The 14907-nt window shown below is 39.6% G+C and overlaps 1 protein-coding gene across 10 annotated transcripts in view; it reads right to left on the bottom strand.

Annotated features, from left to right (window-relative positions):
* Nucleotides 1–403: 403 nt before the first annotated feature.
* Nucleotides 404–14907, bottom strand: part of PEX5L (peroxisomal biogenesis factor 5 like) — a 106560-nt gene continuing 92056 nt past the window's right edge. For all 10 annotated transcript variants that reach the window (XM_033068245.2, XM_033068244.2, XM_033068242.2 and 7 more), the window contains 7 exons: nucleotides 12279–12395; nucleotides 11215–11358; nucleotides 10351–10421; nucleotides 9417–9614; nucleotides 7942–8107; nucleotides 7416–7573; nucleotides 404–6781 (listed from right to left, as the gene is read on the bottom strand). In XM_033068245.2, coding sequence (XP_032924136.1) covers nucleotides 6577–6781; nucleotides 7416–7573; nucleotides 7942–8107; nucleotides 9417–9614; nucleotides 10351–10421; nucleotides 11215–11358; nucleotides 12279–12395 — 1059 coding nt within the window. In that variant the 3' untranslated portion in view covers nucleotides 404–6576. The remainder of the gene's footprint in view (nucleotides 6782–7415; nucleotides 7574–7941; nucleotides 8108–9416; nucleotides 9615–10350; nucleotides 10422–11214; nucleotides 11359–12278; nucleotides 12396–14907) is intronic.

The raw sequence follows: 14907 nt of genomic DNA, 5'->3' as shown, positions 1-14907 counted from the left end.
TAGTTTGTGATATTGTTACTTCTGTTTTAATTATTGCATGGTCTTCAGGAAAAATTCTTACCTACTTTTTTCCCATTTTCCTCATATGGGCTGTATGTGCAGAACCCTTTGGGGCAGGCCTCAGCTGGTATAAATTCCAGTTGTAAACATAATTGATCAACATGTTGAAATAAAAATCAATTCTGAAAATAACTCTGCCTCAGAGAAACAATGAATTTAGGAAAAAGGAGAACAAAAGCATCTTTTGGACCTAATTTTTAAGCAGAGAAGCATGTTCACTTGGTAAACAATAGGATAGAAGACCTCACTGAAAAACTCCTTTCAGTTGGAGACTTAGACCTCTCTTTTCAGTTTAAGTAATTAAGTCAAGACCCTTTTCAGGTTGAAAAGAGATTTTGAAATATTTGAAGCCACAGACAAAGTTTATTTTTAAAACATATTTAAAAATTGCACAGTTATAAATACAGGTAAATAAATACAATTTAATATGTGGAAAAGAACCCAAGGAAGGCATGCTTCCATTACAGTACAAAAATACTACATTAAGTGTGGTGCTCTGCAAATAGTCATCTATGACCTTAATAAATTTAACACATCCAGTATGCACATCATTCTTTTTTGAGGAAATAGATTATTTTAAACAGCAGTGCAGGGAAACACCAAATTAAAGCATCAGTAAACTATAGGTCTGTGTTTAATATTATACACAGCTGATAATGCACTAAGCATACAGAGGCAGAGTTACCTGGAGTAAGAACTGACCTTTTACCCCGTATGTTCTTACATTCAGATTCTGAACTGGGTCAATATGAGCCTTTGTAAGGGAATGTAAACATTCAGGTGTCGGGCTGAGCTCCCACCTTGCCCAGCCCTGCCCCTGCACTTCCCCAGGGATACCAGGAGTTCTGCAGCCCTGGAAGTCAGTGCAGCAGCAGGGCTCTTCACATGGCCCAGGTGGAAGGATCTGCCAACCCTGTAATCACTTCTTTCCTCTATGTTGGCTTAAAAATAAAGCCAAAAGAACTGATGCAAGATTGCAAAGGTTTTCAAACAGTTTACAGCATATAGAAGAAGCCACACAGAATGCCTCTCAAAACTATATAGTTCTATTTTACTCTAGGTATGTTATACTCTGATATATAAAATATATTTATAAATTTTTTTTTATTTTCTGAATTTACAATAGCTTACTGATATTAAAAAGGCTGTTTAAATTAAAGGTTTAGCCAATGTTGATGGCATTCTGTAAATGTAGAAGGGGAAAAGAGATCAAAGCACATCAAGTCTTGACCATGCAAGCTTGCTCAATGGGCTGTCACATATTGCAAGCATTTGTAAAGTTACAGCATATTTTAGGAAAATTTAGATTCCTTCTGTCTCTTTACCTTGCCTGATGCCTGTTACTTTGTGGGCTGAGGCTCTGAAACTTCCCATGGATTCTCTGACACACCTGCTTCTCATTTTGCCTACGTTTGCTCAAAGTGTCAGTGATGTCTTCATGCATGGCACTCCTGTTCTCTGATTTATTTCACCAGTCCAAAAATCAGTAGAACCATAATGAAGGAATCTGATTCTAGCCTAGGTAAGGTTTGAATAGTAGATAATACTGTATTGCATATCCACCATTTTTTTTTTTCACAACGTGCAGTGCATTTGGTCTTACCATTTTTGTGAATACTTGGTATATTATTAACATTTATTACATAAATTCACTGTACAGACTGCTAAGCTGACAACACTGGTGACCAGAAATCACATTTTTTCAACTGTGCAGGTAATTCATGCGAAAATAACGAATATGTCTCGTTTTGCAGATGCATGTTTGGGCAAAAGAGATCTACAACCAATTTATGCTTTGCTCCATTTCTCACTGGCTCCAACAGACAATGATTTAGGCCTCGGGCTCTGGCTGTGCCAGCAAGGACAGCAGTTGTTATTTCTGCCATGGAGGCCCTTGCTCTGGGATACCTGGCTCTTCTGTGGTTGAGACTAGAGATGAAAATGTGAAATTCCAAACAACCCAGCTTCACTGTGAAAGCTGTGCAGATTTAGCTTTTTAGTTCTTGAGAGGGTACTAAAACATGTCTGCAAAAGCTGTTAAACAGATGTCTGTTATTAATCAAGCACTTGGAGCAAACATGAAACCCACAACACAAGGTGAATTCTAAGGATGGGATTTTAAAAGGGCTCTGCATTTGGTCTAATATGAACAACTCAGATTTGAGTGGCAGATGCAAAGGAGTTGTAAAATGTTCCACAGATGATACAAATCAATAGTTTAAGAATACCCTAGGTGTGAGCCTTCTGCATGCATTCTCTAAACACATGCTCAGGTAGCATTGCTGCATGCTCAGGGTTAATATTGCATAGTGGTTACTGGTTAATGTAGTTGCATGCAATATTGTCATATGAGGTTTTGTGTCATTTGAACCTCCCCCTCAGTATTTTTACAGGTGCTGTGATTTATCAGATCATAAGAAAATGCCACTAGATACAGATGTGTTTATGTGTGTGCCTAAAAGTCCAATCAGTTCTCCAAGCTGACATAAACCAGTCTGTGGCCACAAGGCTCCTGTGGTCATTCCAGTTTAAAGAGGTCAGCCAGAAATGAGCCTTTTGCTTTCATGGCAAAGCCTCACTCCCTAAACTGTGATTCCACTGCCTGTTCAGCACATGCAGTGGTTCCAGACCAGCCCTCTCCTGGTAATACCTGCACATGAACTGATCATGCCAAGGGCTGAGCACTCTTGTGAGACTCCAGGCTTACAGGGTTCAGCAGCTTGATGGATCAGGCTTCTAGGTCATAACTATTCCTAAAGCTTTGCAGAGGACAAGGACAGTCCCAAGCTGGGGTTAGGAAAACTTTTTTTTTAATTGCATGAAATATAAAATAGAAAAAAAAATATTCAAAAACTTGGAATCAGTTACCTGGCAGTGATAAATCACCTCTGGAAAAAGAGAGGAGTAACAAGAAAGGGAAACAGAGGTGGGACATGGTGATACACCATTGCAGCACTCTAATTGGGCCTCACCTCAGAGATGCTCTACAGCACCCTGAAATGTCTGAGTCTCTCCTCTGCTGAAATCAGTAGTCTGTATGTGAAACTGCTTCCCTAGACCTGAGCAACCTTGTGTTTGTGTTACCTTCCTCCCCAGGAGAGATGTGACCTGAGCCTGCAGTGTGAGACAGTGACACTCCCCTGCTCCCAGGCAGTGAAGGAATGCTGCTTCCCATCTTCCTTCCCTGCACACCTGGGCAAGTCAGGGATGGCAGGAGGCTTTGACTTGGTCCCAGGGAGTGCTGAGAACAGGACCCAGATTTGCTGTCTCTCACTCTCAGGCTCAATCTGCTACTGTTCAGCACCTGCCTTATTTATCCCACCTCATGCTTGGTTAGCAGCACGAGTAGATGAATTTTCTGTTCAGGTTGTTAATACGCTGCAGCCTCCTCACATGTTTCCTCTTGCTGTTTCAGGCAAATATACAAACTTGTCCTGAATATTTAAGGAATGCCAAGAGGAGGTCAGCTCAAAGCTGTATCTAATCCTGTCTGCTGCACTGACAGTGCTTGGCAGAGGGGGCTAAAGGAGGATGATAAAGCCCAGGATCCTAAGGAATTGCCCAGAAGTCCCAAGAGTTGCTGGGCCTGACCTATTACAGTGAGGTGAGCTCAGTCTCCAGCCACTCCCCCACACTGCCCAGTCCAGAGCCATGTGAGATGTGCCACTGTCCCCTGTCCCCTGCCCTGCTTTAGCCTTTCCCAGGGCTGTCAGTGGCACACGGCTGACTGGCCACAGGCTACCTACAACAGCAGAGAGCAGCTGGGACAATCTCCAGGACCGTGCACCTCTTTGGACAGGCTTTGTAGCCATGTCCTGCACAGCAGAGCTGGGATGGGCTGGGGGCTGAGCCTCCCCTGGGAAGGCAGAGCTCAGATTTGTCTCAGGGTTACACACACAACTCGTGCCAGTCCCATGGGTGTGGACATAAATCAGCAGATAAATGTAGTTTTGAGCAGTGAATCCCAGGATAAATCAGAAGCTACCTACTTAGTCTGTTCTTTTTGGAGAAGTTTGGACTTTTATAAGGTTTTCCTGATGATTTCTTTGTTACTCATCCACAGGCTGGAGGAGATGTTTAGTGAACTGCCATGAGAATCAAATACCCCTTGTCCTTCTGACTCTGAGAAGTACTTTTTTCTTTTTTTGTTTATTTCAAAGATACAAAAACAAAGTCCCTGAACAGCTAATTCCTCTGGGGAAGCGCTGATTATCCTACACCACAGCACAAAGGATATTCTAGAAGAACTTGTGTGATGGCAGGGCATCAAGCAAAATCTAAGCACATATGCCTTTGCTTTACAGCCTCTTCTCAAAGCTGCCTCCCTTCTCTCTTATCACTTCCCAGATTCAATTGCACTGCACCTTCTGCTCTGCCTTATCAATAAAGAGCTGTCATCACACATCGCTGTCAAAGCAAAAGAGCAAACTGTTGTCAGCAGATATGCATACAGCAGCCCACTTAGCTGAAATGACATTCCCAGGCAGTCCCATCCTTAGAGAAAGCTGCAGGAATCAGTTATGAAACACCTGATAGATAAACAGGAATATATGTGCAAACAGTGAATTAATAAAGCACTCTTTAAAAATTTCAGTAGCTGTTTTGGCATCTCTATTCCATGGAAGAAAGTGAGTGAGGGGTAAGCCTTTTATTTTTCTAATGACAATTATTTTTATTTAACAACCTATATATGGTGGTTAGATGCAGTGATTACACTGTCTTACATGGAATTTTCCTTCAAGTGGTGGCTCAAAATAACAGACAGCTGCAAGAAACTTTAGGTTTGTACTGGTGAAACTGTCCAACTCCCACAGAGCATCTTTCTCTGTGATCTGTGCAGTTGGAGTTCTTTTTTTATCCCTCTGAGCTGGATTTTTCTTCTAATGTTGTTTATAGGAGATGTGCTATTTGCCCCACTTTAACATATTCCAGTAGCTGCTCTGCACATTGAATTCCTGACCACAGATCAACACATCTAATTAACGCTTCTTATCTTTCACTATTCAAGAAAAATATTCTAAATATCAGCAACTGAAAATCACCTCCTCAAAAATTCTCTTCTTTCTTTGATTGATGCTTTCACCCTGAGCTAAATGTGTTTGATTGTAGATGAATCAATCCATTCATCAGGGATTGGTTCTGCCCCAACCCTGCTCCCCATTCATCCAACCAGGAAAAATGAAGAGTGTGTTTATATACACGTTTGTAAGCAGCTACACATACTGGTGTTATCTAAGGATTTTTTCTGGTATCATGGAGGTCAAGGAGACTTTTGCTGCTGTTTGCCATAACAGCAGGATCAAGCCTTGGTCTCAATCCTACAAGCATTATATTGACCAGTTTCTTTAGGGAAAGTTTCCCCTTGAGCATGGTCTGCAGGCAGTAACTCCTACAAATATTTTTCTTCATTTGCAATGAAGATCTGTAGCTTGTTATGTTCTGAAATGACATCATTTGCATACAACATGTATGTGCATGCACATGCATGTACATGTGTAGTACCTGATGGATGCATATAATAATCTTTCTAGTTAATGCAGTTTATACTGTATTTGCATTTTAAAACATAAGAATATTGAAAACCCACTTATTAGATTTCAGGAAATTACATTTGGTTCTCCCTACCAACAAGGCCATCCTGTACATTCCATTGTTGGTGGCTAAAATAAAAGCAAAGCACTATTTTACAAAAAGAAAGATTAAAGTGCATAAGTACACAGAAAGGTGCAGACCCTGCCACGAGCTCCTTCAGACTGTCCCACATCAAGGACAGCTGGTTTGAACAGTAACAATTCCAGTGCAAATTGCCTCTTCTGCTGGCAGCACTTGGCTTCCCCAAATGCACCTGGCCTCATCCCATAGCCCTCCATGGACTGTGCTCCTCTTGACATTGCACATGGCTTAGGAGCCTGCACAACTGGGCTCAAATTAATCCAGGTACCTTTGGAAGCAAAAAATTGATTGCCAGCTAATAAATATATTAAAAACAGAACACATCCTTTTTACATCTATTTTCAGAGCTGTGTTAAAAATGGACCTTGAGAAGATTTTTCACCAAAGAAACCAAAGGATAAGGAATCGCCACTGTGGGGCAAAGTGGTGTCAGCATAGTGCAATGAGCTACTAAGCAGGTTCCTTGGATGCACTGCTTGCCATTCTAATGTGCAATAACTTGCAATAACCATTATCTAGGTTTCTTCTTAAGATACTTTTCTTTTTACAGCTGTATGTATATAGAGAGCTATAGCTTGCATGGGATGAAAATTCTTCAGAAATTGCTATTTCATCTAGTTCAGGGCTTTGTCCCACTAGCCACAGCTCATTTCAATCCTTTGAGTTTGAATTTATTCACGCTATTTTTGTGCTTTTGAACTTTTCCTTTATGAATAATGTCTGAAGGAATTCCCCTACTGATCTACAGTCATGATCTTTTGGAAAATGTGGTCATTTGGGGATGAGTAATAAAAAAGTTCTCTGTTTCCTATTACACTTTAATCAATTTTCGAATCCTTTTTATTACGGCTCTAGATTAAAAGCTCTTAGGAGAATGTCTAGATCACCCACGTTGGCAGCTTGAAATAGTTCTGGCTGGTCCATCATAGACAGAGCAATCCGAAGTGCTGCCCAAATATTGCCTGATAGAGCAGGGTGGGGAACCTGCTGTTGATTTCTGCTTTTTCTTTGCAAACTGAGAGCAGTGAGGAAATTGCTGACAGCCTCTCTGTAGGGAAAAAGAAGAGAAAAAAAAAAAGAAACAAGCAATATAATTTGCTTAACAACTACAGGCAAACTTTCTAAAGTTCCATGCCAGGCTTAAATAGATTATTTTACAATTTAGTTCATCAGTCCCCTTGTGTTGTTCTTGCTGGATTTTCATCAAGTGGGGGGGTGTGGCTTGGGGGTAACACAAAACTCAGTTCACCCAAACTTTTGGGGTTCTGTCTTCATTGCAGCAAAGCTCTCCTTCATCTTCTCTGTCTTAACCTGACAGCTGGGACCCTGGAAAAATCACCTTCATTCCCGAAGGATGTTTTTGATGGCATGAACTACTTAAAGCAGTTTAACTCGAGTTTCCCTTGTAAAGACAGGCTCTTACATTTTCTTTTACAAAAGCTCTTAAGAGCAGGACTATTTTAAGTGCAAGAACAATCCCATTGATTATAAGAGTACTTGCACTTAGAGCTACAAAAATTCTTTTCAGTCCTTTGTAAAAAGTTATGAGCAAATTTCACAATAGCTGAGATTATGTAGCTATATTCTGATTATTTTTTTCTTAGATACCTCCAGCTTGAAAATGAATCTTCACTTGGCAGTTGCGATGCCTGACATTTTGTTCATAGATTTTCCATGCTCACCTGTATGCCCCTAGGTTGATGCAGCTTATCCCCAGGTTGTATCTGGACCTGATGAAGCCAGGCTGTATTTCCAAAGCTCGTGTGTAAGCCTCCACAGCTTCCTCACTGCGATCCCCGTTGGCCAAGGTTGCCCCAAGGCGGTTCCACAACGTGTAATCCTGGTGAGAAAAGGAGTTTTCTATTTTAGGTGTCAAAACCCAGACATGATATCTCATCTTTGCTTGCAAAGGAAGGAGGACTGCTGAAAATAATACTATTGTATATTAATTGACAAGGAATGTGAGGTTCTGACTTGTGATCAAAGGCAATTTTCTATATCTAATAGCATTCATCAGCACACAGGTAGGAACTGGACATGCATAAATCTGCTTCTAAACAGGGCTGTCTTGTAATTAAAATTTCTATTTTGGGTCTTAGAATTTTAATGGCAGAAGTGGCATGTCATTAATAATAGCCTGATCCAGACAAGGAAAAGGAATTGGTCTGTAAAGCTAAATTTTAAAAAATGTGAAAGTATAAAATGTACCTCTGGTCGAACAGTTAAAGCAGCACTAAATGCATCTATTGCTCTGTTAAATTCTCCATTCAGGTGAAAAAGAACCCCAAGTCCTGTCTGCAGGTCAGGGTCTATCATATCACCATTCTGGTGAGCAGCCTCCAGGTACAAATCCTTTACTTCTTCAAGTAATGAGCTAGACAAGGGAGAAAAATAACTTAAAGATCCATATTACAGTTATTTACAAATATTTCAATGTTGATTGCATAACCTGAAATGAAAATCTTTGAAGTGGATTTATCACAAGTGTTACATTCCTCAAATTTGCAAACGAGCTTCTTCATCATGGCAAAGGTTTACTTCAGGGTGCTGCTGTAACTCATGCCTGAAATTAAAAAAGTTCATCTGTGAAATGAGGTCAAAGTACAGCTGTGAACCCAAGTGGATTGACATGAAGGTTTATTAAAACTATTCAAATTAGATTAGTTTCTCAGACATAAAACAATTCTTTAATGGCAAAAATAGTAGTATTTTTAAGAGGAATAGGTAAGGCACCTGCCAAGGCCCTTGAAGGAAGATGCCAAAACATGACTTCTGTGCCCACTACAGCTTCCTAAAACCTTTGCACTAACAGCACCACATGTCAGTGGGATGAAGCCAAAGCAGAATAACACACTTGGCAATCAAGCAGAACTTGCATATTTTATTTATGTTCATATGAAATTATCTTGTCAACCCAGGACTTGTAAATGATGAGGGTAAAACATAAGACCTGTCTTCAAAATGACAAGCAGTGAGATAGCTTGAGTGGTTTGGTTCTCTAAATCATGTTTATGCCTTTAATGGCTTTATTATGCATCTCACAGTCCAGAGGTACTTGTTTATTGTCCTCATGAAATCATGATGAAGGGCTGCCAAATCATGAATTTTATGTCATATAAGGTGGCTGAAGATAAATCAAATGACTGTGTTGTCTCTTGGTTAGAACCAGAACAGCTTTTAAACAAGCAGGTGCCACCTCTCATTAATCTCAGTGAACTCATGTTGCACTGCAAAACAGCTCATTCCTGGACTCTGCTGGGTTGGGATATGGGAAAACAGTGGGAACAGTGAACAGTAGGAAAAACACACACAGGTGGAGCTGGATAAAGGCTTAGTATGGATGTGGAAGCAGCTGAAGGATGAGGGTGCAGGATGTGAGAATACAAAGGCAGGAGACAGGGAGGAAAGTGATGGGAGCTGAGGAGAAGCATCTTTTTTTTTTTTTTGGTGTGTGTTTTTTTTGTGTTTGTTTGTTTTTTGATTGTTTTGTTTTTTGGGGTTTTTTAACTTCCAGGGATGGTGTAAAAGATAAAGCTTTCAGTCATTAAATCAAATATTCTCTGTTGGTTTCCCTCTCCTGCTATTAGAGACATGTTCTTCCACAGAACAGTGGGACATAGCAGGCACCATCAGTTCTAGGGATGTCACTAGTATTTCCACATGAGGATTTCCAGGGCATTTACCTTTCATCTGCTGTCTTAGACATCCTCCTGGTAAGTGCTGGGGACCCTTTTTTGCTTCTCACTATATACTTGTATTTTGGATTTTGCTTTATCCAGTTTCTCAGGGATTGATAAGCTTCTTGTTGATGGCCAGTGTTGGTATAACTCACAGCCAGGGCCATCAGAGCTTTCAGGTTGTTTGGCTGCAGTTCCAAGCACCTAGGCAGAAAATTAAAAATATATTGAGATATTTCTGCAGCCAAGCACAATGCTTGAATTGTGTCCAAAAGAATCCATGTGAAGAAAATGACAATCATCACAGCCCCTTGGATTTCTATCCAGGTAAGCTGATAAGGGACAAATCAACAAGTTTGAGTATCCTTAGGTGAAATAACTTCATGGTTATCAGTGCTGATGCAATTGAATATTGCTTCAAATAGAAACATAAAAACCCATTGCAGAAAGATAATAATAATAGTAATGCTGTTATTTTGGAGCTCACATTTTATGTACAAGAATTCTGTGATCTTCACATCTCCACCAACCTAAAAATGCTGGGAGTTTAGCATTCAGCAGCTGAAGGGAGCTCACTCCAATTAAGAAAACCTCTTCATTAAAGGACAGACTAGAGAAAATATGCCAAGTGGCTGGAATGTAAAAAAGGCACTTCATTTGCATCATGCCTAACTCATATTTATTAGGCCATGTAACTTCTCTTTTGTGTATGTACTTAAATTGTACTAAATGTACTCCATGAAATATTGCACTTATTTAATAAAACAGAAATATTAATCACTAGTCATCCCTCTGAAGTCACTGAGAGGTTCTATATCTGTGTCAATGCTCTACTCTGTCAAATAAATCACATTCCAAGATAGTAATGACATTAAATATCCCCAGGTCTCCATTACCCAACACTCATCAGACCCCAGATTTCAAACTGATCTCCCTCTACCTTTGGAGGGCCACGATGGCTGCCTGCTCATTTTCATTTTCTGCCTGTGTTATACCCAGGAACTGCCAGGCCTGCAAAAATAATAATCATTTAGTTTGTTAAATACATCCATGTGCAAACAGAGTTATGACCAACATCACTGTTAAACACAGGGGTGAGGAAAAGCAGCAGATATGTCCAGCACTAGCCACACATTTCTCTACAGTGTGCACACCAACAGTCCCAACCAATGCACTTCTGAATATCTTTGGGCTTAATAAACATTTATAGTCAATGAACACATGGGTATTCTGTCAGTGTGTAAACACACTCTGATTTCTTAAATTTGAGTTACTGTGCATTTTAAATTTTGCCACAATTTTATGGAAAACAGAGAAGAGGAATTTTTGGTTGTGTATTATATATGTTAGGAGTTTCTAGGGAGCTTGGGGTTCTCTGCTTTTTTAAAGTATGCTGTTTAATTTAATGTGCAGTAGATTCAAAGAGTCCTAGATACAGTACAAATATTTTTAACATTTCACATGAAACAGACTTTAAATGTAAACTAGTTGAAAACAGCAACACTGAAGAAATTTATATAACTTTAAGAATTTTTCAACAGTCTTGTTAAATCAAAAATATTCATCTTTTTGATAGCAGTGTTTACAAGATAGTTTGAAAGCATCATGATATGAAGGGACAACAATATTTCAAAAGCAGATTCTCGTCCTGTGAAAAACCCATTGGGATCTATTTACAGGCACACACTAATTCCTAACCCTTAGAATCCAATGTTTCAGTCGGTCCTGACTGAAAGGTTAGAGCCCAGAAATCATTCCATCATTCCATGCTGAAGGGAGCTGCCTTTTCCTTTGCAGTGAATACCTCAGCATCGTTGGGTTCCTGGAGAATTGCAGCCTCCAGGTACAGGATTGTAACAGGCAGGTCACCTTCCTTCATTTTCTTCAGTCCTTCCTCAAAAGCACCCGGCCAGTCTTTGAAGGGATTGTCAGTGTGGAAATAATAACCCTGGAGAAGAGAGATAATGGACCCGTGATGAATGACAAGTTGCAGGGAATGATGAGTCTAAAAAAATGCAATGACTCACTATTTTCCAACTGGATGTAAACAACCTTTGTTCTGTGGAAATGGCACGAGCACCCCCGTGGAATTTCAATGACAAAAAGTGTGAAAAGTCACATCACCGGGCATTTCTGTTTCCGATATTTTATTTTTACTTTAGCTCTGGAGTTATATTTACAGGTACTTATGCTGGGCTCTCCATCAAAGATAATGTCAACAACTCACAGTGCCTGAGTAGGAGCAGAACTGAACCTCTGAGCCCAGGACATCCAAGGTGATGGTAAAGAGCACACAACTCCCTGCAGTGCTCAAAACATCCTGGCTGCTCAGTTAAAATCCTGAAATCTTCAATTAACCTTCCAGTTACAAAACAGTCCTGCAAGCACCTGAGTTTATTTTAGTATTCCTTTAAGTTTTGTCTTTTTGTCTTGTCACTGCAGTGCAAAGGGTGTGTGGTAATATCAGCAACATAACAGAAATCCAATTAAAATGCGGAGTGGAAGGAAGGAAGAAAAGAGGTGGAATCTCCATAATTTCTATCCTCGACAGTGTTTGAATGTGCTGGCCCAGATATTTTTATTTGGTGCTTTTCCTTAAGTGCCTGTCTTCAGAAGTGCCCAGAAATCCAGCAGTTGCTTTGTGATCCTTACAGCTGAATTTATGCTGTGTGCAAGACTAAACATAATTCTCACTGCGGCAAGGTTCTTCCAAATCTGCCCCACCCACAGGCAGTTAAAGAGGATCAGCTCCTTGAAGTAAAATTAACTTCCATGTCCAAAAAGTTTCTTTGGGCTCTCTGGAAAAGCTGAGGCTCATCTCAGATTTGCACAGGGGGGATGTGCTGCAATAAAAAACTCGGGTGTTACCTTCTCAATGGTTGAGATGGTGACTTGCCCTGGTGCTTCCTGATTCTCTGAAATCCAGTTTCTGCGAGCCATTTCTTCCCATTCTGCTTGCATTTTATCCCAAAACTCTGTGTCAGACTAGAAGAAAAGGAGGAAAAGAGAAAATGAACAACAAAACTTTAAAATAAAAGTTGTTGGTTTTTAAAAAATTTTTGAATTTCTTTCTACCAGTGTTCTGACTGTCAGTTTTGCTGAGCAGTATTAGTTCTATTAATAATCACATGGATTGAAATTCTACATCTCCTGCTTGGAATTCCATATAATTAAATTTCATCTCTTTTATTGGAATGCATTTTGTCAACAGAAAACTCTTTATCTCAGAGGCAGCGTGTGTCCTGTTTGAAGCAGGATTTGCAGCAGCTTACACGGCATCTTATTGATGCTAACAGCAAATTGTTACATAAAATTTGAAGGCAATTAATGCTGCAAGTCCCTGGACAAAGAAAACAAAAAAATAAAAAGCAAAATCAACTAAGTGTATATGCAAAAGAACAACAATAGATAAAACAGTTTGAAAGAGAGAAAGCATTGCTTACTTTGGTATATTCAGCATAATTTTCAGCTATGAGAAAGAGAAATGCCAAAGCTTACACAGAGGGTGTTTTCACAAGGAATGTAATACAAATTGGGCTTTTTGACAAAGTGGAGAAATCTTAATACTGCATTGTATAATCTGCTGGTGAGAGGAATCTACAAGAAATTATAAAATCATACAGTAAGATTAATATTCAGCTCAAAGATGAGAGAAAAATGTACATCCAAGGGAAAGAGAAATTATGAAAAACAGATGAGATTTAGGAGGATGAATGAGATTAGCAATGACCAGAAGGAGGGAACAACTGTGGCTACTAGAAAATGATGCCAAGAAATAGAAACAGAATTAGAGAAGGGGAGAATCCAAATTAAGGTGCTGCTTTTTCAGCCTCCACACACTAGTCATAGGTCTCCAAAAAGGAGATCCATAGCAGAATATTTGTAGAGTACTAAAACCTTTCCAAAATTCTCCAGTTCCTACAAGGACATGGCCAGTGTTTCAGTGAACTGACATCACTGGGGGCACAGTTTCTCAGCTTATTTATATCAAAAATGAATAAATAAATAACACCCAAATAAATCTATTGAGATTTAGAACCATTTGAGATCAAGGTGCTAATCAAAATTAACTGAAGATTTTATGAACTGGTCAGAATAGTTTTGTGTGAATCTTTGTTACAAGGCTGACAACTTCGGTACAGCTGCACAGCCAGGCATGATCGGAAAAAGAGAGCTTAGACTGTGATTGCATGGCTCTGCAATGCTCCTTAGGTGCTGGGGATAAGGAAAACATTCTGTCTTCCATTCAGGAAGAAATTCAGGATTGTCTGAATTCAGTCTTCAATACAGGATTGTCTGAATCATGCAATTATTGGGTCTGTGAAGGAATCTGCTATGTTCCTCTGTGGAAAAGGAAATAAATTGGGAATCATTCACTCTTGGAGAGGAGGTTTCACTCCAGGCAATAGAAGTGAACTGCCCCAGTCCACTCTGTTACACCACTCCAGAATTTGCTTTCATTCCAGACTTGAAGAAAATACATTCATATAAAGAGTTATGAAATCGCACTGAAATGTCCATTTAGGATTTGAAAAGGCTGGGATAATGAATCAGATCACTCCCTCTTTAACTCTTATCAGCCATGACCAGAGGCAGTTGAATCCCTAAAAAGATCCTGTTCAACAGATGCCTCCATCAACCACTTCTCATTCAGCACAAATCTGCAGTGCCCTGAAATAAACATTCTGTGATCATGATTTAAATAGCAGTAATTTTGAGATTCAGCATGAGGTAAAAAAATGGAAATTTCCCTTTCCTTCAGATTAAAATTATTACAACTACTGAAAACTAATTATTAATGGCCTTAGTGACCCAGATTAATTTATAGAAATAATTATATATATATATATATGTATGATATTTATATCAGGATTTTTGCTTGCATTTTTCCCACAAAAATTCCTTGCGAATCAATGGTATGGAAACATCAAATCATATTTCTGCAGATAGTAAGCAAACGTATAAGTGGATATAGGTCTTAAATTCAAACTCTGCTGTTTAATGATATATTTATAACTCTCACAGAAGTTCACTGTGTTTACACTGCACATAAAAAGCGAATGAATTACTGTGCACTCGAGCAGCCACTGATTTCCATCTACAGAGAGTCAAAGGAGGAGGGAAATGCAATGAGGAGAAGATCAGCTTTGCTATAACCTCTCTCAGCTCATGCTACACTGCTTGGACTCAGCACCAGCAGTCATTTTGCAATAATGGAAAATAAGGAAAGATTTGCTGGTTTGGGTCAGGCTGCAGCACTCTGAGGATATTCAGTATGAGGGCATCTGAAACTGCTACAGCAAAGCTGCACTGAGCACCTGGAGCAGGCACTGACCCAGTGCCTGGAACCAATGTAACAGCAGAGCAGCTCAATGTCCTTGGGGAAAAGAATTGTAAATGCCACACCCATTTAAATATTGTAAATATTGCAGTCTTTACTGAAGGCCTAAGTTTATTTCAGCAATTTTTTCATTGACTTCAGTAGCAGGAGGGTTAA

Source organism: Catharus ustulatus, chromosome 10 (assembly GCF_009819885.2).
Source record: "Catharus ustulatus isolate bCatUst1 chromosome 10, bCatUst1.pri.v2, whole genome shotgun sequence".
Taxonomy (NCBI): Eukaryota; Metazoa; Chordata; class Aves; order Passeriformes; family Turdidae; genus Catharus; species Catharus ustulatus.
This window is presented reverse-complemented; position numbering and strand designations above follow the sequence as displayed.